The following is a 23,084-nucleotide window of genomic DNA, read 5'->3' as shown; positions in this document are numbered from 1 at the left end:
CTGGCTTTTTTTAATAAATTTCCAGTCCCGGGGGGGGAGGGGAGGCGGTTGGGGGGCGGTTGGGGGGCGGGGGGCGGCGGTTGGGGGGCGCGGGGCCCTCAGAAGTGAGCCGTCACCCGGTCGATCTCCAGCAGGTCCTCCAGGATCTGGGGGGAGAGAGGGGTTGGGGGGACTTGGGGGGCAGAGGGGGGGGCTGTGGGGCAGGGAGCCCCAGCACGCGGCTCTGTGGGGCAGAACCTATGGGGCAGGGAGCCTGGATGTGTCTCTATGGGGCAGAACCTATAGGGCAGGAGCCCCGGCACAGGCCTGTGTGGGGCACGGGGAGCCCCGGCACACGGCTCTGTGGGGCAGAGCCCGTGGGGCAGGGAGCTGACGCACCCATATGTGGGGCACAGTGAGAGGACAGAGCCTGTGGGGCTGAGGGTGGCCTGCCCCACAGCCCTGCCCCACGGCCCTGCCCCACAGCCCTGCCCCATGGCTCTGCTCCACGGCCCTGCCCCACGGCCCTGCCCCATGGCTGTACCCTGTGGCCCTGCCCCACATCCCAGTCCCATGGCTCTGCCTCACAGCTCTGCCCCATGGCTCTGCTCCAAGGCCCAGCCCCATGGCTCTGCCCCACAACCCTGCCCCGCAGCTCTGCTCCACAGCTCTGCCCCATGGCCCTGCCCCACATCCCAGCCCCATGGCTCTGCCCCACTGCCCAGCCCCACATCCCAGCCCCATGGCCCTGCCCCATGCCTCTGCCCCACAGCCCAGCCCCACATCCCAGCCCCATGGCCCTGCCCCATGCCTCTGCCCCACAGCCCAGCCCCACATCCCAGCCCCATGGCTCTGCCCCACAGCCCAGCCCCACATCCCTCCCCCACAACCCAGCTCCACACCCTTGTCCCACAGCCCAGCCCCCCATCCCCGCCCCACAGCCCAGCCCCCCACCCCTGCCCCCCAGCCCAGCCCCCCATCCCCGCCCCATGGCCCTACCCCAGAGCCCAGCCCCACACCCTTGTCCCATGGCCCAGCCCCCCATCCCTGCCCCACATCCCTCTCCCACAACCCAGCCCCCCAGCCCAGCCCCCCACAGCCTTGCCCCCCACCCCTGCCCCACTGCCCAGCCCCCCGGCCCAGCCCCCCATCCCCGCCCCACATCCCAGCCCCCCACCCCCCCGCCCCCCGGCCCCGCCCCACTGACGATGTCGGGCGTGGTGCCGATCTTCTTGGCCAGCTCCCCGCGCTCCATGGCGCTGAGGTACAGGTACCGGTTCAGCAGCTCCCCGTCCAGGACGTTGCGCACGGCGTTCTGCAGGACGCGCCGCTCCGCGTGCAGCAGCCTGCGCCCAGCGCGCCCATGGCACCCGCCCCACCGCCGCCCGCCCCGCCGGGGGGCCGGAGCCGGCGCGGGGCGGCGGGAGCCGAGGGGCACGGGGACGGTGTGGGGCTGGGGCCGGGACGAGGCGTGGGGCAGAGGTGTGGGGCCGGGGACGAGGTGTGGGGCCGGGGCCGGGACGAGGCGTGGGGCAGAGGTGTGGGGCCAGGGACGAGGTGTGGGGCCGGGGCCGGGACGAGGCGTGGGGCAGAGGTGTGGGGCCAGGGATGAGGTGTGGGGCCGGGGCCGGGACGAGGCGTGGGGCAGAGGTGTGGGGCCAGGGATGAGGTGTGGGGCTGGGGCCGGGACGAGGCGTGGGGCAGAGGTGTGGGGCCAGGGACGAGGTGTGGGGCAGAGGTGTGGGGCCAGGGATGAGGTGTGGGGCAGAGGTGTGGGGCCGGGGATGAGGTGTGGGGCTGGGGCCGGGACGAGGTGTGGGGCAGAGGTGTGGGGCCGGGGACGAGGTGTGGGGCTGGGGCCGGGGACGAGGTGTGGGGCAGAGGTGTGGGGCCGGGGACGAGGTGTGGGGCTGGGGCCGGGGACGAGGTGTGGGGCAGAGGTGTGGGGCCGGGGATGAGGTGTGGGGCTGGGGCCGGGGACGAGGTGTGGGGCAGAGGTGTGGGGCCAGGGACGAGGTGTGGGGCCAGGGACGAGGTGTGGGGCTGGGGCCGGGACGAGGCGTGGGGCAGAGGTGTGGGGCCAGGGATGAGGTGTGGGGCAGAGGTGTGGGGCCGGGACGAGGTGTGGGGCAGAGGTGTGGGGCCAGGGACGAGGTGTGGGGCCAGGGACGAGGTGTGGGGCTGGGGCTGGGGACGAGGTGTGGGGCAGAGGTGTGGGGCCAGGGATGAGGTGTGGGGCAGAGGTGTGGGGCCAGGGATGAGGTGTGGGGCTGGGGCTGGGGACGAGGTGTGGGGCAGAGGTGTGGGGCCAGGGATGAGGTGTGGGGCTGGGGCTGGGGACGAGGTGTGGGGCAGAGGTGTGGGGCCAGGGATGAGGTGTGGGGCAGAGGTGTGGGGCCAGGGATGAGGTGTGGGGCTGGGGCCGGGACGAGGCGTGGGGCAGAGGTGTGGGGCCAGGGATGAGGTGTGGGGCTGGGGCCGGGACGAGGTGTGGGGCAGGGAGGAGGTGTGGGGCCAGGGACGAGGTGTGGGGCTGGGAGGAGGTGTGGGGCTGGGGACGGGGACTATGTGGGGACAAGGACAAGGTGTGGGGCTGAGGATGAGCTGTGGGGCTGGGGACATGGAACAAGGTGTGGGGCAGGGGATAAGGTGTGGGGCTGGGGACGAGGCGTGGGGACAGGGCTGAGCTGTGGGTCAGGGCTATGCTGTGGGGCAGTGCCATGCCGTGGGGCAGCCATGGGGTGGCCGGGGGTCAGGGCCGTGCTGTGGGTCAGCACCATGCTGTGGGGCAGCTGTGGGTGCCATGGGGCAGGTGTGGGGTGGCTGTGGGGCGGGTGGGTGCTGTGGGGCAGGTGTGAGGCAGCCATGGGTGCTATGGGGCAGGTGTGGGGTGGGTGTGGGTGCCATGGGGCAGGTGTGGGGCAGCTGTGGGTGCCATGGGGCGGCCGTGGGGCAGCTGTGGGTGCCGTGGGGCGGCTGTGGGGCAGCTGTAGGTGCCATGGGGCAGGCGTGGGGCAAGTGTAGGTGCCGTGGGGTGGGTGTGGGGCAGCCGTGGGTGCCGTGGGGCGGGTGTGGGTGCTGTGGGGTGGCTGTGGGGCAGCCGTGGGTGCCGTGGGGCGGGTGTGGGTGCCATGGGGCAGCCGTGGGTGCCGTGGGGCGGCCGTGGGGCAGCTGTGGGGTGGCTGTGGGGCAGCCGTGGGGCAGCCGTGGGGCGGCCGTGGGTGCCGTGGGGTGGGTGTGGGTGCCGTGGGGCAGCCGTGGGGCGGCCGCGGGGCGGCGGCGGGGCGGGGCGGTACCTGAAGGCGCGGGGGTTGAGGCCGGCGTGGTGGGGCAGCATGGTGCTGAGCGCGTTCTGCAGCATCAGCAGGCGCCGGTACGTCTTCTCCTGCATCGGCAGCAGCAGCCCCACGCCCCCGTCCAGCGTCGCTGCGGCACCCCCGCGTCAGCGCCCGCATCCTGCGCCCCAGCCCCGCGCCCAGCGCCCCCAGCCCCCGCACCCAGCACCCTGCCCCCATCCTGCACCCCAGCGCCCCAATCCCAGCACCCAGCACCCCAAACCCCAGCACCCAGGACCCCGCCTGCACCCAGCACCCCAAACCTCAGTGCCCAGCACCCCAAATCCTGGGGCCCTGCCCGCATCCTGCACCCCCAGACCCAGCACCCAGCCCGCATCCTGCACCCCAGCGCCCCAATCCCAAGACCCAGCACCCCCCACCCCAGCACCCCAAATCCCAGCACCCCAATCCCAAACTCCAGCACCCCAAGTCCTGGATCCCTGCCCGCACCCAGCACCCCAAACCCCAGCGCCCAGCACCCCAAATCCCAGCACCCTGCCCGCATCCTGCACCCCAGCGCCCTGAATCCTGGGGCCCTGCCCGCATTCTGCACCCCCAGACCCAGCACCCAGCACCCCAAATCCCAGCACCCCAATCCCAAACCCCAGCACCCCAAGTCCTGGATCCCTGCCCGCACCCAGCACCCCAAACCTCAGCACCCAGCGCCCCAAATCCCAGCACCCTGCCCCCATCCTGCACCCCAGCGCCCCAATCCCAAGACCCAGTACCCCAAACCCCAGCACCCAGCACCCCCAAACCCAGCACCCTGCCCGCATCCTGCACCCCAAACCCCAATCCCAAGACCCAGCACCCCAACCCCAGCACCCCAAATCCTGGATCCCAGCCCGCATCCTGCACCCCAAACCCCAGCACTCAGGACCCCACCTGCACCCAGCACCCCAAACCTCAGCACCCAGCACCCCAAATCCCAGCACCCCAATCCCAAACCCCAGCACCCCAAATCCTGGATCCCAGCCCGCATCCTGCACCCCAAACCCCAGCACCCAGGACCCCACCTGCACCCAGCGCCCCAAACCCCAGCACCCTGCCCGCATCCTGCACCCCAAATCCCAGCACCCCAAACCCCAGCACCCAGCGCCCCAAATCCTGGGGCCCTGCCCGCATCCTGCACCCCAAACCCCAGCACCCCAAATCCCAGCACCCAGCACCCCAAATCCTGGATCCCTGCCCGCATCCTGCACCCCAAACCCCAGCACCCAGGACCCCACCTGCACCCAGCGCCCCAAACCTCAGCACCCAGCGCCCCAAATCCCAGCACCCCAATCCCAAACCCCAGCACCCCAAATCCTGGATCCCTGCCCGCATCCTGCACCCCAAACCCCAGCACCCCAAATCCCAGCACCCAGCACCCCAAATCCTGGATCCCTGCCCGCATCCAGCACCCCAAATCCCAGCACCCAGCACCCCAAATCCTGGATCCCTGCCCGCATCCTGCACCCCAAACCCCAGCACCCAGGACCCCACCTGCACCCAGCGCCCCAAACCCCAGCACCCTGCCCGCATCCTGCACCCCAAACCCCAATCCCAAATCCCAGCCCCCCCCCCCCAGCCCCCCGCCCGCATCCTGCACCCCCAACCCCGGCGGCCGCGCACCGAACCAGGTGATGTGCTTGTTCTCCCAGGCGCTGGTTTTCTTGGCGCCGTCGGCGGCGCCGCGGCACGGCGTCCTCCAGAAGGTGTTGACGTGGGCGCCCACGTGGAAGTCGGCGCGGCGCAGCAGCCGCATCCCGCCGAAGCTCTCCTTGGCTGCGGGACACGGCGCGGCATGGCACGGCGGCCGGCGGCGCGGCGCGGCGCGGCGCGGCGGCCGGTGGCCCCCCGCCGCCAGGCTCACCTTCGGGCAGGTACATGTACACCAGGAGGTTGCGGTCCCGGTCCGACACTGCGGGAAGATGGAGCTTTGCCGGAGAAGCCAAAGTGGCGCCGTCGGCACCGCCGGATCCCCCTGCCCCACGCCGGCCCGGGCGGGGCGGACGCCACGGGGGCCGGTCTGGCTTCCCCGGCAGCGCCGGAGCCACACGGCAGCACCGGGAGCCACATGGCAGCGCCGGAGCCACATGGTAGCACCGGGAGCCACAGGGCAGCACCGGGAGCCACGCGGCAGCGCCGGGAGCCACACGGTAGCACCGGGAGCCACACGGTCCTGCTGGGAGCCACATGGCTGCAATGGGAGCCACGTAGCAGTGCCAGGACCCATACGGCAGTGCTGGTAGCCACATGGCAGTGCCAGGAGCCATGCGGCAGTGCCAGGAGCCACGCAGCACTGCCAGTAGCCACATAGCAGTGCCAGGAGCCATGCAGCAACACCGAGAGCCACGTAGCAGTGCCGGAGCCACACGGCAGTGCTGGTAGCCACATGGCAGTGCTAGGAGCCACACAGCAGTGCTGGGAGCCACACGGCAGCACCGGAGCCATCTGGCAGTGCCAGTAGCCACGTAGCAGTGCCGGTAGCCACACAGCAGCACCAGAGCCATCTGGCAGTGCCAGGAGCCAGGCAGCAGCACTGATAGCCACACAGCACCACTGGGAGCCACGCGGCAGTGCTGGTAGCCATGCGGCAGTGCTAGGAGCCATGTGGCAGTGCTAAAAGCCACGTGGCAGTGCCGGTAGCCATGCGGCAGTGCTAGGAGCCACGCGGCAGTGCTGGTAGCCACGTGGCAGTGCCGGTAGCCATGCGGCAGTGCTAGGAGCCACGTGGCAGTGCTAGGAGCCCCGCAGCACCACTGGTAGCCACGTGGCAGTGCCGGTAGCCACGTGGCAGTGCTAGGAGCCATGTGGCAGTGCTAGAAGCCCCGCAGCACCACTGGTAGCCACGTGGCAGTGCTAGGAGCCACGTGGCAGTGCTAGAAGCCCCGCAGCACCACCGGTAGCCCCGCAGCACCACCGGTAGCCCCGCGGCAGCGCCGGTAGCCCCGCGTCGTCGTCAGGAGCCCCGCGGCGGCGCCGGGACCCACCCAGGAAGCCCAGCTGGTTGCCGTCCACCATGAAGTCCACGCTGTAGACCTCCAGGGGCTTGGCGTCCTGCAGGGAGACGCGGCGGCGTCACGGGGGCAGGTGCCGGCAGGGAGCCCCGCGCCCCCCCGCCGGTGCCGGCGGCGGCGCCGTTACCCGGCTGACGAGGGAGAGGGTCTTGCTCTCCTCCTGGTAGCGCAGGAGGGAGATGCTCTTCATCAGGTCGGCGGCCAGGATGAAGTTCTTGACGCTGATCATCTGGTGGATGTAGAGCTGGGTGTCGATGAAGGCCATCCCCGTCAGCTCGTTGTCCTTCAGGCTCCACAGGAAGATCTGCGGCGGCGGCGGTGGCGGCGCGGGTGAGGCCCCCGAGCCCCCGCCGCGGTGGCCGCCGCGGCCCCCGGCGCGGCCCCCTCACCTTCTGGCCGATGGCCGAGACCAGGTAGCCGTTGCAGTGGCAGAGGGCGGTGACCGGCCCCTTCTGCTCCTTCTCGTACAGGACCTTGAACTTGTTCTTGGTGAGCGGCTGCCCCGGCTCCGGCACCACCTCGATGATGTCCATGATCAGGATCTGGGCGGGGACGGACGGACGGACGGATGGGGGGCTGGGGGGCTGGGACGCCCCCGGAGGCACCCGCCGCAGGCGGGGGGGGGGGGGGGGCGTGGGGAGAGCGCGGCTGGGGCTGCCGCACCCCTGGGCGCCCCCCGGGACCCCTGGGACCCCCCAAATCCCCTGGGTGCCCCCCAAATCCCCCGGGACCCCCGGGACCCCCCCAAATCCCCTGGGTGCCCCCCAAATCCCCCGGGACCCCCCCAAACCCCCTGGGTGCCCCCCAAATCCCCCGGGACCCCCCCAAGACCTTTGGGTGCCCCCCAAGACCCCTGGGACCCCTGGGTGCCCCCCAAGACCCCTGGGACCCCCCCAAGACCCCCGGGTGTCCCCTGAAGCCCCTGTGCATCCCGTGGACCCCTGGGGGTCCCCCAAGACCCCTGGGAGCACCCCGAGACCCCCGTGTGTCCCCTGAGACCTTTGGGTGTCCCCTGAGGGTCCCCCAAGACCCCTGGGTGTCCCCAAGTCCCCCGGGTGTCCCCCAAATCCCCTGGGTGGCCCCCAAGACCCCCAGGTGTCCCCCAAGACCCCTGTGCATCTCCTGAAGCCGCTGGGTGTCCCCAAGACCCCCGGGTGTCCCCTAAAAGTCCTGGGTGTCCCCTGAGGGTCCCCCGAGACCCCCGGGTGCCCCCCGAGACCCCTGGGTGCCCCCCTGAAGCCCCCGGGTGCCCCCCGAGACTCCTATGCGCCCCCCAAGACCCCTGGACTCCCCCTGAAGCCCCTGGGACCCCTGGGTGCCCCTGAAGACCCCCGGGTGCCCCCCAAGACCCTTGGGTGCCCCCTGAGACCCCTGGACTCCCCCTGAAGCCCCTGGGTGCCCCCAATACCCCCGGGTGCCCCCCGAGCCCCCCGGGTGCCCCCTGAGGGTCCCCCAGGTGCCCCCCAAGACCCCCGGGTGTCCCCCAAGTCCCCTGGGTGGCCCCCAAGCCCCCCAGGTGCCCCCCGAGACCCCCGGGTGCCCCCCAAGACCCCTGAGCCCCCCAAGACCCCCAGGTGCCCCCCAAAACCCCTGGACTCCCTCTGAAGCCCTTGGGTGCCCCCTGAGACCCCCGGGTGCCCCCTGAGGGTCCCCCAGGTGCCCCCCAAGACCCCCGGGTGTCCCCCAAGTCCCCCGGGTGGCCCCCAAGCCCCCCAAGTGCCCCCCGAGACCCCCGGGTGCCCCCCAAGACCCTTGAGCCCCCCAAGACCCCTGAGCCCCCCAAGACCCCCAGGTGCCCCCCCAAGACCCCCAGGTGCCCCCAAGACCCCCAGGTGCCCCCCGAGACCCCCGGGTGCCCCCCAAGACCCTTGAGCCCCCCAAGACCCCTGAGCCCCCCAAGACCCCCAGGTGCCCCCCCAAGACCCCCAGGTGCCCCCAAGACCCCCGGGTGCCCCCCGAGCCCCCCAGGTGCCCCCTGAGGGTCCCCCAGGACCCCCGGGCGCCCCCCAAGACCCTTGAGCTCCCCAAGACCCCTGAGCCCCCCAAGACCCCCGGGTGCCCCCCAAGACCCCTGGGTGCCCCCCGAGCCCCCCGGGTGCCCCCCGAGCCCCCCGAGCCCCCCAGGTGCCCCCCGAGCCCCCCGGGCGCCCCCCGAGCCCCCCGCCCCGCCTCACCCGCCCGCGGCAGGTGACCTCCTCGCCCTGCATCAGGCAGGTGCCGACGGCGACGTAGCCCTTCAGCCCCGACACCGTCTCCTCGCTCTTCAGCGAGACCGTCTTCATGCAGGTGACGTGCTCCCACTCCTCCAGCTCGATCCTGGGGCGGAGGGGCAGGATCGGGCCCGGCCCCTCCCCCCCACCCCACCCCACCCCCCCCCAGGGAAGCCGGCGCGGGGAGGGGGCCCGCGCCGGCGCGGCCCCGCGGCGCTCACCGGGTGTTGGGGATGGCCTCCCAGCTCACCGGGGAGATCAGCTGGATGGAGAAGGCCTCCTGCTGCGGGTGGATGTAGCGCTCGTCTGCGGGGGACGGGGGGACGGGCTCAGGATAGGGCCCGGGACAGACGGACGGGGCTCAGGACAGGGCCCGGGACAGACGGACGGGGCTCAGGACAGACGGACGGGGCTCAGGACAGGGCCCGGGACAGACGGACGGGGCTCAGGACAGACGGACGGGGCTCAGGACAGGGCCCGGGACAGACGGACGGGGCTCAGGACAGACGGACGGGGCTCAGGATAGGGCTCAGGACAGACGGACAGGGCTCGGACAGGGCTCGGGACAGACGGACAGGGCTCAGGATAGGGCCCGGGACAGACAGACAGACAGGGCTCAGGACAGACGGACGGGGCTCAGGATAGGGCCCGGGACAGACAGACAGGGCTCAGGACAGACGGACGGGGCTCAGGATAGGGCTCAGGACAGACGGACAGGGCTCAGGACAGACGGACAGGGCTCAGGATAGGGCTCAGGACAGACGGACAGGGCTCGGGACAGAGGAACAGGGCTCAGGATAGGGCCCAGGACAGAGGGACAGGGCTCAGGACAGACGGACAGGGCTCAGGATAGGGCCCAGGACAGAGGAACATGGCTCAGGACAGACAGACAGGGCTCAGGACAGAGGGACAGGGCTCAGGACAGACGGACGGGGCTCAGGATAGGGCCCAGGACAGACGGACAGGGCTCAGGACAGACGGACAGGGCTCGGGACAGAGGGACAGGGCTCAGGACAGGGCTCAGGACAGAGGGACAGGGCTCAGGACAGAGAAACGGAGCTCAGGACAGACAGACAGGGCTCAGGACGGGGGGACAGGGCTCAGGATAGGGCCCGGGACAGACGGACAGAGCTCAGGACAGGCAGACGGGGCTCAGGACGGGGGGACGGGGCTCAGGATAGGGCCCGGGACAGACGGACAGGGCTCAGGACAGACGGACAGGAGGGGACAGACGGACAGCGGCGCCGCCGGCCTCACCCCTCTCGATGCTCTCGAACTCCTTCTCCTCGCCCGTCATGCGGGGGATGCGGGTGCAGGGGTTGATGACGCTGGTGGCCACGGCGTAGACCTGCCGGCGACGCCGCCGTCGGCACGGGGACCCCGAGGGGACCCCCACCCCCGCCGGCCCCGCTCGGCCGGGCAGGGGCCCCCGGCGCGGCGCCGTACGGCGCGGTGCGGCACGGTACACTGCCGCAGGGCACGGTACGGCGCCGTACGGCACGGTACGGTGCGATACCGTACACAGTATGGCACGGTACGGTGCCGTATGGCGCGGTATGGCGCGGTACAGCGCGGTACGGCATGGCACGGTGCAGTACGACACAGTACGGCGCGGTATGGCACCGTATGGTACTGTACGGCACCGTATGGCACTGTACAGCGTGGTACGGCATGGTACAGCGTGGTATGGCGCGGTATGGCGCAGTACGGCATGGTACGGTGCGATACAACGCAGTATGGCACAGTATGGCACAGTATGGCATGGTACGGCGCAGTATGGCGTGGTACGGCATGGTACGGTGCGGTACAACGCAGTACGGCACGGTACAGTGCCATATGGCACTGCACGGCGTGGTACAGCGCAGTACGGCGCGGTACGGCACGGTACGGTGTGGTACAACGCAGTATGGCGTGGTACGGTGCCATATGGTACAGTGCCGTATGGCACGGTATGGCGCGGTACAGCGTGGTACGGCGCAGCACGGCGCAGTACGGCGCAGTACGGTGCGGTACGACGCAGTACGGCACGGCACAGCGCCGTGTGGCACCGTACGGCGCGGTACGGCGCGGCGCGGTACCTTGGACTCGACGTGGTAGGCGACGTAGTGCGCGGTGCAGCGGAGCGGGATCTTGCGCACCGGCCACGGGGCGTCGTAGGAGAGGTAGGCGGGCAGGACGCTGATCCGCAGCTCCCCCTGCCCCCGCCGCCGCGCCGTCAGCGCCGCCCCGACCCCCCCAAGCCCCAAAGCCCCCCCAAACCACCCCAAAATCCCCCCCAAGCCCCCCCAATCCCCCCATAATCCCCCATAAACCCCCCATCCCCCCCAAATCCCTCCAAACCCCCCCATAGCCCCCCCAAATCCCCCCATAACCCCCCCAATCCCCCCCAAACCCCCCATAGCCCCCCAGCCCCCCCAATCCTCCCAAAATCCCCCCATAACCCCCCCGGAGCCCCCCAAGCCCCCCACAATCCCTCATAACCCCCCCAAAATCCCCCATAACCCCCCCATACCCCCCAAGCCCCCCCATAGCCCCCCCAAAGCCACCCAATCCCCCCAAATCCTCCCTAGCCCCCCCATAGCCCCCCCAATCCCCCCCCAAAGCCCCCCCATAACCCTCCCAGACCCCCCCAAAGCCACCCAATCCCCCCCAACCCTCCCCAAATCCTCCATAAACCCCCCAAAATCCCCCCATAGCCCCCCCAATCTCCCCCAAACCCCCCCCATAGCCCCCCCAAAACCCCCTAAATCCTCCATAGCCCCCCCAAATCCCCCCATAACCCCCCCAACCCCCCCCAACCTCCCCAAATCCCCCATAGCCCCCCCCCATAGCCCCCCCAAACCCCCCCCCAAACCCCCCCCCAGCCCCCCACCTGCCGGTTGAAGTAGAGGAAGCCCTTGGGGCAGTTGACGTTGTGGAAGGGGGCGAAGGAGTCGACGGCGCCGTCGATGGTCATGGGGTGCAGGCGCAGGGCCCCCCGCGCCGTCACCAGCAGCCAGTGCGGCGCGGGGCCGCAGATGAACACCTGGGCGGCGGCGGGGGGGCGCACGACACCGCGTCACCCCTCCGCCGAACCGGGGGGGGGTCCCGCGGGGGGTCCCCGCCGGCGCCGGCGCCGCGCTCACCCCGGCGTAGCCGTAGATGTCCTCGAAGGAGCGGAAGCGGGCGACGCGCCCGCGGGGTCCCCCCGCCTCCTCGCTCCCCGCGCTCTCCGGCTTCTTCTTCGACGGTTTCAGCTTCTTCTCCCGAAAATTGATGTTGTGGGGGACCTGGGGGGGGGAGGGAAGGGCGGCGGTGCCGTGGCGGTGCCGCGGCGGTGCCACGGCGGTGCCGCGGCGGCGGCGCCTCCCCGCTCTCACCTTCTTGAACCGCACTTTGAGGTTGCTCTGGCCCAGCTGGGAGTCGTGGCCGAAGGCTTCGTAGATCAGCAGCTCCTGCTCCACGTGGACCTGCCGCCCGCCGCGCTCAGCCCCGGCAGCCCCGGCATCTCCGGCATCTCCGGCAGCCCCAGGATCCCCCAGCATCCCTCCAGCATTCCCAGCATCCCTCCAGCATCCCCAGTATCCCCCAGCATTCCCAGTATCCCCCAGCACCTCTCCGGCATTCCCAGTATCCCCCAGCAGCCCTCCAGCATTCCCAGTACCCCTCCAGCATCCCCAGTACCCCCCAGCACCCCTCCGACATCCCCAGGATCCCCCAGCACCCCTCCAGCATCCCCAGTATCCTCCAGCATCTCCAGTATCCCCCAGCACCCCTCCGGCATCTCCCAGCATCCCCCACATCTCCTGGCATCCCTCTGGCTTCCCCCAGCATCCCCAGCATCCTCCCAGCATCCCCCCAGTATCCCCCAGCATCCCCCCAGTATCCCCCAGCATCCCCTAGAATCCCCAGCGTCCCCCGGCATCTCCGGCATCCTCTGGCATTCCCAGCATCCCCCCAGCGCTCCCAGTATCTCTGGCATCTCCAAGCATCCCCCCGGCACACCCGGCATCCCCCGGCATCCCTCCGGAATTCCCTGCATCCCAGGCATCCCCCACGTCCCCCCGGCATCTCCCAGCATCCCCAGTATCCCCCACCATCCCCCAGCACAGCCGGCATCCCCCTGGCATCCCGCCGGCATCCCCCGCATCTCCGGCATCCCCAGTATCTCCCAGCATCCCCCAAATCCCCCGGCATCCCCAGCATCCCTCCGGGAGCCCTCCGGCATCTCCCGGCACACCCGGCATCCCCCGCCATCTCCTGGCATCCCTCCAGCATCCCCAGTATCCCCCACATCCCCCGGCATCCCTCCGGCACCTCGGCACCCCCCGGCATCCCCCACATCCCCCGGCATGCCTCCGGCATCCCTCCGGCCCCCCGGCATCTCCGGCATCCCCAGTATCACCCAGCATCCCTCCGGCTGCCCCCGGCACCCCGGTATCCCCCAGCATCCCTCCGGCATCCCGGCAGCCCCCGGCATCCCTCCGGCATCCCCGGTACCTCTGGCATCCCCAGTATCACCCAGCATCCCTCATGGCATCCCCCGGTACCCCGGCATCCCCCACATCCCCCGGCATCCCCCCGGCACGCACGGCATCCCCCCGGCACGCTGCTCACCAGCAGGTAGGGCCGGCTCTGGCGGTTGCCCAGGGCCACCAGCAGCACCTCCTTCACCAGCGGCAGCTCGCCCTGCCGCGTCACCTCCTCCTTCTTGCCGTCGCCGGGGGCGGCCGGCTGCCCGAAGGAGCTGTCGACCAGCACCCGCTGCCCCATCGGGAAGTTCTTCACCAGGAACACCAGGCGCCAGTCCGGCAGCTGGTAGATCTACGGCACGGGCAGGGGTACAGGCAGGGGTACGGGCAGGGAGCGGCGCCGCGGCGGCGGCCGCGGGCAGGGGGGATCCCGCCGGATGGCCGCGTCCCTTCCCGATCGCCCGCCGGGGTCTCACCTCCATGGCGCCGTTCTCCCGTACCAGTACGCACCAGTGGGTGGGTTCCGGTTTGTACTGGTGGGGATCGCGGTCGGCGGAGGGGAGGCTGCTGCGGCGCGGCTCTTCCTTCACCGGGCTGAAGAGAGCCCCCGAATCCCCGTAGAGCATCTCCTCCTCGTCGTCCACCGTCTCGCTGCGCCCACCGGCGGGGAAAACGCCGAGCCCTCACCTCCGCGGCCCTCGGGGAGGCGACGGCTCCCTCCCCGCGCCGCCGGCACCGGCGCCGCCGGCCCCCGGCACCCACCTGATGTCCTGGATGAGGGTCTCCGCCTCGGAGTGGGTGCGGAGGGAGAGCTCGTCCCGGGCGCTGGCGGCCCGGCTCTCCGTGGTGAACATCCCGCTGACGTCCCGGTACAGGCAGAGCGCGATCACCTTGGATTGCTGGCGAGACGGCAAAGGGGGAGGGCGAGCTGGCGGGGAGCGGGGCCGCCGGCGACGCCGGGCCCCGCCGGGGCGGCTGTCGGCACTCACGTGGTGCAGCTGGGGTTTCTGGAGGGTGAGGCGGTGGGTGCGGCCCCCGTAGCTGTCGCTTTTCAGGACGAACATGGTGACCTGCCCCTCGGCGCTCATGATCACCACGAAGGGGTCGGCGACGGCGCAGTGAACGATCGGCGAGCCCAAATCCACCGGGATGAAGTGCAGCTGGTTCACTGCGGCCGGGGAAAAGGGCGGGGAGGGGGTGGGGAGGGGGGGATCCCCGCCGCACCCGCGGGTGCCCCCCGCCCCGCTCCCCGCCGGCGCCCACCTCCTTCCAGCAGCCGGATGCCGAGCGGCGACACCTGGACGATGTACCGGTTCTCGCCGATGTTACCGGCGAAGACGGTGGGGCCCTGCGTGGCGAAGCCGCTGGTGTCCAGCTCCATGATCTCCTGCCCCGTCTGCAGGATCTGAGGGCGGAGGGAGAGGAGGTGGAACCCAGCCCCGGCGCCGGGAGACGCCGGCACCGGGAGACGCCGGGCTCTTTGCCGCCGCCCCGGCCGCGCCGCCGTCCCCTCACCATGGTGGAGTCCTCGCGGCTGAGGATGAGGAAGCCGTGCCGCTTGCCGTCCTCCTCGGGCGCTTCGGCGGGAGCCGGCTCCTTCTCGGCGTTCTCCCCCGCCGCGTTTTCCTCCGGCTGGAAGGAGGAACGCCGGTGAGCGGCGCCGCGCCGCGGCCGCCCCCGGTGAGGTCCGGCGGGGCCGGGGCCGCCGCGAGCCACCCACCTCCTCCTTCTTTTGGGGCGCGATGACGGTCCACATGTCGTAACAGCCCGGCAGCTCGAAGGTGGTGACCACCTGGGGCCGGATGCTTTTCTGCGGGCGCCGGCGGGGAGAGGTGAGGGCGGGCGGCCCCGAACCCGCCGTGGGGCAGCCCCGAACCCGCCGTGGGGCGGCCCCACGGGCGCCGTGGGGCAGAAGGGGGGTTGGGGGCTGTGGCTGGGCGGATACAGGCAGCGCCCGAGGCTTCGGCGCGGCCCTGGTTTGGCCCAGATCGGTGCTGTGGCACCGGTACCTGACCTGCGGCGGAGGCTTCGCGCCGGGGCAGGCCCTGGGGCAGTGCGGGGGCGCGGGGGAGGCGGGGAGGGGACACGGAGCCAGGGGGAGGGGACACGGAGCCGGGGAGGGGACACGGAGCCAGGGATGGGACACGGAGCCACGGGGAGGGGACACGGAGCTGGGGAAGGGGACACGGAGCCAGGGAGGGGACACGGAGCCACGGGGAGGGGACACGGAGCTGGGGAAGGGGACACGGAGCCACGGGGATGGGGACACGGAGCCGGGGATGGGGACACGGAGCCACGGGGAGGGGACACGGAGCCGGGGAGGGGACACGGAGCCACGGGAAGGGGACACGGAGCCAGGGCGGGGACACGGAGCCGGGGATGGGGACACGGAGCCACGGGGAGGGGACACGGAGCCAGGGCGGGGACACGGAGCCGGGGAGGGGACACGGAGCGCGGGCAGCGCGGTCCGACCTGCAGGACGGAGAGGGCTCCGTTCTTGCCGTACCCGGAGCAGAGCACGATCTCCAAATCCGGCTCCGGGCTGCTCTGGAACTGGAAGCGGGACAAAGCGGTGGCCGTCGCCGTCCCGCCCCGGGGCTGCGGGCAGAGGCGCAGGCAGGGCGCAGGCAGGGGCTGCCCGTCTGCTGCCGGGACTCACCTCCTCCGACAGGAAGGCCGGCTCCCCCATGGCGGCGTTGGCGCAGGGGCCGATGTTGAGGATGCTGTCGCAGACCTGGGGGGGGAGGGGAGGACGGGGAGGCGGCGCGGTGACGCGGGGAGGGGCCGGGGGGGCGCCGGGGCGTCCCCCGCGCCGTCGCGGGCTACCTCGAAGGAGTAGGTGGCCAGCTGCGTCCCCGACTGCGCCTCGCTGCCGTACACCTCGATCTCGTCCACCTCGTCCTGCGGCGCCGATTTTCCGCCTGGCCGGCGGCACGGGGAGACCGCGTCGCCCTCACCGGCACCGTGTCACCCCCCCCGTCACCGTGTCACCCCCCCCCCGTCACCGCGCCGCCCCGCGGTGACGCCGGGACCCCGCTTCTCCCCCAACGCCCCCCCTTCGCCGCCCCGGCGCGGCTGGGGGTCCCGGCGCTGGCGCCCACCTGCCCAGGTCCCCGAGGGCTCCGACCGCTTCTTCTTCACCGGGGGCTCCTCCTGCGGGGGAGGGGAGGGATGGGAGAGCCCCGCCCCTCCCCCGGCGCCCCCGCGCTGCAGCTGGGCTGGGGGGACTGGGAAGGGGGTCTGGGGGACTGGGACGGGGGCCGGGGGACTGGGACGGGGGTCGGGGGGACTGGGACGGGGGTCGGGGGGACTGGGACGGGGGCCTGGGGGACTGGGAGGGGGGGTCTGGGGGACTGGGAGGGGGGGTCTGGGGGACTGGGAGGGGGGGTCTGGGGGACTGGGACGGGGGTCGGGGGGACTGGGACGGGGGCCTGGGGGGACTGGGAGGGGGGCCTGGGGGACTGGGAGGGGGGGTCTGGGGGACTGGGAGGGGGGGTCTGGGGGACTGGGAAGGAGGCTTGGGGACTGGGATGGGGGGTTGGGGACTGGGGGGGACCTGGGATGGGGATTTGGGATCTGGGAAAGGGGTGTGGGGACCCGGGAAGGGCGTTCGGGACCCGGGAAGGGGGTCTGGGATGTGGGAAAGGGGTGTGGGGCCCTGGGATCGGGGGTTGGGGGACTGGGAATGGGGTCAGGGCCCCGGGAGGGGGGTGGGGGCCCCGGGAGGGGGGTGGGGGCCCCGGAGGGGGGAGGGGGCCTCACCTGCCTGTCGGCCGGCTCCTTGCCCCCGTTGGCGGGGGGCTCCTGCAGCTTCTCCGTGTACTTGAGCAGCAGGGAGTTGCCCAGGCGCGACCCCAGGAACAGGTACCCCGGCTCCATCGTCACCATCTGCCGGGGCGGGGGACGCGGGGGTGACGGGGGGACGCGGGGGGGACGGGGGGGGACGCGGGGGGGGGTCCCCGTCCGCCCGCCCCGGGGGCTTACGCAGGTGGTGAGGACGCTGGCGGCCGCTTTGTCGAAGTGGAAGGAGCGGACGCTCCTCATCCCGTCCGTGATCAGCGTCAGGACGTAGCTGGGGACAGAGGGGACGCGGGGGGAGGGTGGCACCCTGGGGGGCGGGGACGCCGGCCCCACGGTGGCCCCAGGGTGGCCCACGGCGGCCCCCCCCCCGGCTTACATCTCCCCTCCCTTCAGCGAGATGACCATCTTGTCGTAGGAGATGAAGGTGGCCTGGGCGCAGTCGAGCGTCAACTTCACCCCGTCCTGCACCCCTGCGGGAGAGGGAGGGTGAGCGCCCGGACCCCCAGAGGGGCCGGGGAGGAGGAGGAGGAGGAGGAGGGGGAGGAGGAGGAGGAGGAGGACGAGGAGGAGGAGGAAGACAAGGAAAAGGAGAAGAAAGAAAACTAGAATGAGAAAGAAGAGGATGATGAAGAACAAGAGTAAGAGAAGAAGGAGGAAGAAAAGTAAGAGAAGAACGAGGAAGAGGAGAAGGAGAACGAGGAAGAGGAGGAGGATGAGCAGCAGAACAGGGACAAGAACAAAGAGGAGGATGAGGAAGATGAAGAGTAGAACAAGAAGAAAGAGAATGAGGAAAAGAAGAAAAAAGAGGAAAAGGAACAAGAAGAAAAGGAGGAAGAAGAGAAGCAGGACGAGGAAGACGGGAGGATGAGGAAGATAAGGAAGAGAAGAAAAAGAAAATGAGAATGAGAAAAAGGAGCACGATGAGGAAGAAGAGTAAGAGGAGAACGAGGAAGAAGAGCAGGAAAACGAGGAAAAAGAGAAAGAGATGAGGAAGAGGAGGAGAACGAGGAAGGAGGAGAACGAGGAAGGACGAGGAGGAGAACGACAATGAGGAAGAGGATGAGGAGCAGAACAAGGAGGAGAACAAAGAGGAGGATGAGGAGGATGAAGAGGAGAAGGAGAAGAACGAGAACGAGGAGGAGAAGGACAAAGAAGGGGAAGAGAAGAAACGAAAAGGAGGAAGAAGAGGAGGAGCACAAGGGGGACGGGAGGATGAGGAAGATAAGGAAGAGCACAGAAAGAACACAAGAGTGGGAAAGAAGAGGACAATAGGAAACGAAAGAAAATGAGGAAGAAGAGGAGAACAATGACAAAGAAGAGTAAGAGGAGAATGAGGAAGAAGAGGGGAACGAGGAAGAAGAGGAGAACGACGATGAGGAGGAGAAGAACGATAACGAGAGGAAGAACGAGGAGCAGAAGAAGGAGGAGAACAGAAGAGGATGAGGATGATGGAGAGAAAGAGTAGAAGAACAAGAATGAGGAGAAGAAGAAGAACAAAGAAGAGCAGGACAAAAAAGAGGGAAAGAAGAAAGAGAAAGAAGAAGAAGAGAAAAAGGAAGAAGAAGAGGAGGAAGAAGAGGATAAGGAAGAGGAGGACAAAGAGGAGGAGAAGAAGAAAGAGGACGAAGAGGAAGACAGGAGGAAGACAATGACAGTGAGGAAGAGGATGAGAAGGAGAGCAAAGAGCAGGACAAAGAGGAGAAGGAGGAGGATGAAGAGAAGAGGAAGAAAGAGAGCGAGGAAGAGAAGGAAGAAGAGAAGAAGGAAGAGGACAGCGAGGACAAAGAGAAGGAGGAGGAGAACAAAGAAGAGAAAATGGAGAAGAAGAAAGAAAACAAGGAGAAGTAGGACAAAGAAGGTGAAGAGGATGAAGAAGAGGAGGAGGAAGAGGAAAAGGAAGAAGAGCAGGAGGAATACAAACGGGCGAAGGAGAAGCAGAAGGAAGAGAAGGAAAACGAGAAAGAAAAGGAACGAAGAACGAAAAGAAAAGGAAAAAGAGTGAAGAAAAGGAGGAAAAAGAAAACGAGGACAAAAAAGAGAAGGAGAACGAAGGAGAAGAAGAGGAGGAAGAGGAGGAAGAGGAGGAAGAGGAGGAAGAGGAGGAAGAGGAGGAAGAGGAGGAAGAGGAGGAGGAAGAGGAGGAAGGAAATGAAAATGACCAAAACAAAGAGAAAAACAAGAAAAAGAAGAAACAAGAGGAAAAAGAGAAAAAAGGAGAAAATGAGAAAGAAAAAGAAGAGGAAGAAAAGTGACAAGATGAAAAGGATGAGGAAGACGAGAAGAACAGAAAGGAGAAAAAGGAGGCCGAAGGCAAAGAGAAGGACGGAGAGGAGGACAAGGGAGACGAGCACAGAGAGAACGAGGACGAGGAGGATGAGGATGAAGGGAAGAGAAGAGGAGGAGGAGGAGGAAGAAGAGAAGGAAAACCACAGGGAGGAAGAGGAGGAGGAGGAGGAGGAGGAGGGGGCCCTTACGCAGGGGGAAGACGGTGGTGCCGTTGGTGAGGCTGTTGAGGGCGACGCCGTAGGGCGGCACGCTCTGGTTGAGGTAGAGCAGCGAGTTGACGGCGAAGATCACCACCCCTCCTGCCGCCAGAGAGAGAGAGAGAGAGAGACACCGCCGTCGCCGCGCCGCCGCCGCCATGCCGCCGCCGCGCCGCGCCCGCGCCGGCGCTCACCGATGGGCTTGGGGACGGCCAGCGCCTGGGTGCAGTCGAAGGGGAGGTTGCTGAGGGACCAGATGACGGGGTGAACCTTCTGCATGATGTTGAGGGAGATGGCCACGATGCTGCAGGTGTCCTGGCGCACCGCCACCCGCCTGCCGACAGCGCCGGCGTCACCCCGCGGCGGCGGCGGCGGCACGCCGTGGCGGGGGGGGGGGGGGGGTTGCGGCGGGAAGGCGAGGGGGCTCACCCCGGCCAGGTTTGGTTGGGCTCGAAGAGGATGAGGAGGGTGGGCTCGTAGTAGCCGTAGAGGAACTGCATGTCGATGATGTTGAGGAGCTTCTCGTCCAGCTCCCGCACGTCGATGATGTAACTGGGCAAGAAGCTGGATTTCTGCCTGCGGGGGGGGGGGGGGAGGGGGAGGCTCAGGAGACCCCCCCCCAGCGCCCGCGGGCGGCGGGGGGAGGGGCGGCGGGGGGAGGGGGAGCCTCACCCCTCTCCCACCGGCCCCTCGTGCTCGTCGGCCAGGGTGTCGCGGCGGAAGGGCAGGACCACCAGGCGGGTGCCGTAGATCAGCATGACAGCGCAGCGCCCGTCGGGGTCCACCCGCACCCGGGGGATGTGGACGTTCTGCACGAAGCCGTCCTGCGGGGGGGGGGGGGAAAACGGGGGGGGGGGGGGGGGAGGGGCAGAGACATTTTTTTGGGGTCCCCGCCCCCCCCCCCCTCTTACGCGAGGGAACCCCCAAACCCCCCTCCCCGCCGTCGGCACCCACCCTCAGCTCCGGCTCTTCGAAGTAGTGGAGGGAGAGGGTCTTCAGGTCGTGGGTGCCGGGGTCGTACTCCACCACCGAGAGCTGCGAGGGGAGCGGGGGAGGGGTGAGAGCCCCCCCCTCCCCCCCAAGCCACCCCTCCCCCCCCCCCCGGGGGGGCTCCCCCCGCCCCTACCTTGGCGTCCTTGAAGCTGAGGAGCAGGGCGTCGCGCTTGGCCCCCGCCAGCTGCACGCTGGCCATCGACATGACGTTGCCGAAAAAGGCGAAGGAGGCCACCAGCTCCAGCTTCTCCTTGTGGCCTTTGCCTTCTGCGGGCGGGCAGGGGGCGGGCAGGGGGGGCTGCCCAGCCCCCGCCAGAGCCCCTGGGGGGGTCCTCACCCCCCCTCGGCTCCCCGCTGCCCGCCGTCACCCCCATCGTCGGCCACCGACCCCGTGGAGTGGGAACGCCCTGCCCGCCCCGGGTCCCCCCAGTGTCACCCCCCTCCCCGGGGGGGGTCTTTTGGGGTGCAAGGACATCGCAGAGACCCCCCCAACCCTAAAAAAAGGGGGGGTTCACCCCCAAAAGACCCCCCCCCCAGGGACGGCGAGGGGGGCGACAGTGGGGAGACCCCGTGGAGTGGGAACACCCTGCCCGTCCCTGCCCGTTCCGGGTCCCCCCAGTGTCACCCCCCCTCCCCGGGGGGGGTCTTTTGGGGTACAAGGACATCACAACCCCTCCCCCCACCCCTAAAAAAGGGGGGGGTCACCCCCAAAAGACCCCCCCCGGGGACGGGGTGACAGCGGGGAGACCCCGCGGAGTGGGAACGCGCTGCCCGTCCCTGCCCGGCCGGGGTCCCCCCACTCCCACCCCCCTCCCCCGGGGGGGGGTCTTTTGGGGTGCAAGGACACCACAACCCCCCCCCAAACCCTAAAAAAGAAGGGGTTCACCCCCAAAAAAGCCCGGGGGGGGGGGGTGCCACCCCCCACCTACCCGTATTCCTGTCTCCTTTAGCCGCCGTCTGCGAGGGAAAAGGGGGCGAAACCTCAGCTACCCCCAGAACTTGATTTTTTGGGGGGGCTGGGGGGGTTTTGGGGGGTCGGGGGGGGTTTTGGGGGGTCGGGGGGGGGGGGTTTTGGGGGGGGTTTTTACCTCACAGTCGTGGTTGAGGCGATAGACGTAGAGCTGGGAGGTGCCGGCCACCACCAGGTTGCGCTCGGCGTTGGAGAAGAAGTTGCAGAACATGGAGAACTCCAGCCCCGTGGGGGGGTGGGCTTGTTTGTAGACGGCGTACATCCCCCCCCCGGCTCTTTTTTTGGGGTGCAGCCCCCCCAAAATCAACACCTGGGGGGGGGGGGGGAAAATCAGGGTGCTCTTGGGGTGCCGGGCCCCCCCGCAGGGGGGGGCCCGGCACCCCAAGAGCACCCTGATTTTGCGGGGTGCAGGCCCGGAAAGTTGCTGTGGTTTGAGGGTGCTCAGCCCTCCCCCCCCCAAAACCCCACATCCCCCCCATGGACCCCCCCAAACCCCACATCCGCCCCCCCATGGGGCCTCTAAACCCCACATGGGGCCCCTAAACCCCACATCCCCCCCCATGGACCCCCCCAAACCCCACATCCCCCCCCCATGGGGCCTCTAAACCCCACATGGGGCCCCGAAACCCCACATCCCCCCCCATGGACCCCCACACACCCCACATCCCCCCATGGGGCTCCCCCAAACCCCACATCCCCCCCCATGGGGCCCCCAAACCCCACATCCCCCCCCATGGGGCCCCCAAACCCCCCATCCCCCCCCCATGGGGCCCCTAAACCCCACATCCCCCCCCCCAAGGGGCTCCTCAGCCCCCAAATCCCCACCATGGGGCCCCCTAAACCCCCCAACCCCCCCTAAGGGCTCCCCAAAACCCCACAACCCCCCCCAAGGGGTCCCCAAACGCCCCCCAACCCCAAATTCCCCCCCCATGCGGCCCCCCCAAACCCCCCCATGTGGCTCCTCTGCCCCCCAGAACCCCACACCCCCCCCATGGCCCCCCCCAAGCCCCAAATCCCCCCCAGGGTCCCCAAACGCCCCCCAACCCCACATCCCCCCCCCAGAGAAGCCCCAAAACCCCACATCCCCCCCCCCATGGGGCTCCTCTGCCCCCCCGGAACCCCACATCCCCCCCCAACCCCCACATCCCCCCCACGGGGAACCCCTAAACCCCACATCCCCCCCATGGGGCTCCCCCGCCCCCCAAAAAACCCCAAATCCCCCCGAATTCCCCCAAATTCTCGCCCCCCGCCGCCCCTCACCGCTCCGCGCCGCGCGCGCGCCGCCGGAAGCCCCGCCCCCGACCAGCGAGGAGGCGGAAGTGCGCGCTAGAGCGGCCGCGCTCGGGGCCGCGCTGGGCCGCTGCGCCAGCGAGAGGGCGGTCCTCCAGCGCGGGGGGGCGGGCCTATGGCGCCCCATAGGGGCCTATAGCGGCCTATGGCGGCCTATAGCGGCCTATAGCGGCCTAGAGGGGCCTATGGCGCCCTATAGGGGCCTAGAGGGGCCTATGGCGGCCTATAGCGGCCTAGAGGGGCCTAGAGCCACCACTGGGCTGCAGCCTAGAGGGGCCCTGTGCCCTATAGCGGCCCTATACGTCACCCAGGGGCTGCACCCTATAGGGCCCGGCGCCCCACGGGGACCCTGACCCTTCCCAGGGGTTGCGCCCTATAGGGGGCTGACACGGCCGGGCCCTGCGCCCTATGGGGGCTGTGCCCCTGGGACCCCCACGGGCCCTATAGCCCCCGCCATGGGCCCTATAGCCCCCCGCCCCACGGGCCCTATAGCCCCCGCCATGGGCCCTATAGCCCCCGGGGCCCTATAGCCCCCCACCCCACAGGCCCTATAGCCACTGGGGCCCTATA

General features: G+C 69.7%; 1 protein-coding gene across 20 annotated transcripts; it reads right to left on the bottom strand.

Moving 5' to 3' along the window:
* Position 1: 1 nt before the first annotated feature.
* On the bottom strand, positions 2 to 22,519 carry CPSF1 (cleavage and polyadenylation specific factor 1). Of its 20 annotated transcripts, XM_082324797.1 has the most exons (38): positions 22,485 to 22,519; positions 21,343 to 21,534; positions 21,184 to 21,211; positions 20,388 to 20,521; positions 20,216 to 20,296; positions 19,934 to 20,085; positions 19,691 to 19,837; positions 19,456 to 19,595; positions 19,253 to 19,363; positions 17,155 to 17,248; positions 16,962 to 17,049; positions 16,740 to 16,865; positions 16,079 to 16,130; positions 15,804 to 15,898; positions 15,637 to 15,711; positions 15,450 to 15,530; positions 14,698 to 14,787; positions 14,493 to 14,609; positions 14,241 to 14,382; positions 13,967 to 14,145; positions 13,740 to 13,876; positions 13,454 to 13,628; positions 13,123 to 13,329; positions 11,886 to 11,975; positions 11,652 to 11,795; positions 11,399 to 11,551; positions 10,605 to 10,721; positions 9,784 to 9,874; positions 8,748 to 8,832; positions 8,491 to 8,632; positions 6,706 to 6,858; positions 6,444 to 6,620; positions 6,290 to 6,356; positions 5,170 to 5,217; positions 4,929 to 5,081; positions 3,276 to 3,405; positions 1,187 to 1,325; positions 2 to 146 (listed from the first exon to the last, which is right to left on the bottom strand). In XM_082324797.1, exons 2-38 carry the CDS (start codon positions 21,484 to 21,486, stop codon positions 99 to 101), a joined length of 4,332 nt encoding a protein of 1,443 aa, XP_082180923.1. In that variant the 5' UTR covers positions 21,487 to 21,534; positions 22,485 to 22,519; the 3' UTR covers positions 2 to 98. The 20 variants fall into 20 exon arrangements, 18 of the variants coding, with proteins under 18 accessions (XP_082180923.1, XP_082180930.1, XP_082180928.1 ...); XR_014229543.1 differs by lacking the exon at positions 2 to 146 and having other exon boundaries at positions 1,188 to 1,325; positions 3,276 to 3,364; positions 4,929 to 5,217; XR_014229544.1 differs by lacking the exon at positions 2 to 146 and having other exon boundaries at positions 1,188 to 1,325; positions 4,934 to 5,217.
* Positions 22,520 to 23,084: the final 565 nt, after the last annotated feature.

This window comes from Platalea leucorodia (genome assembly GCF_965183815.1).
Source record: "Platalea leucorodia genome assembly, chromosome: 1".
NCBI lineage: Eukaryota > Metazoa > Chordata > Aves > Pelecaniformes > Threskiornithidae > Platalea > Platalea leucorodia.
This window is presented reverse-complemented; position numbering and strand designations above follow the sequence as displayed.

Coding starts and splice junctions, on each gene's coding strand:
- CPSF1 (XM_082324790.1), bottom strand. CDS start 21,486: ATGTACGCCGTCTACAAACAAGCCCACCCCCCCACGGGGCTGGAGTTC. Junction 20,086..20,215: donor TCGAAGAGCCGGAGCTGAGG/GTGGGTGCCGAC, acceptor CCCCCCCCGCAG/GACGGCTTCGTGCAGAACGT. Junction 19,596..19,690: donor CCCAACCAAACCTGGCCGGG/GTGAGCCCCCTC, acceptor CGCTGTCGGCAG/GCGGGTGGCGGTGCGCCAGG.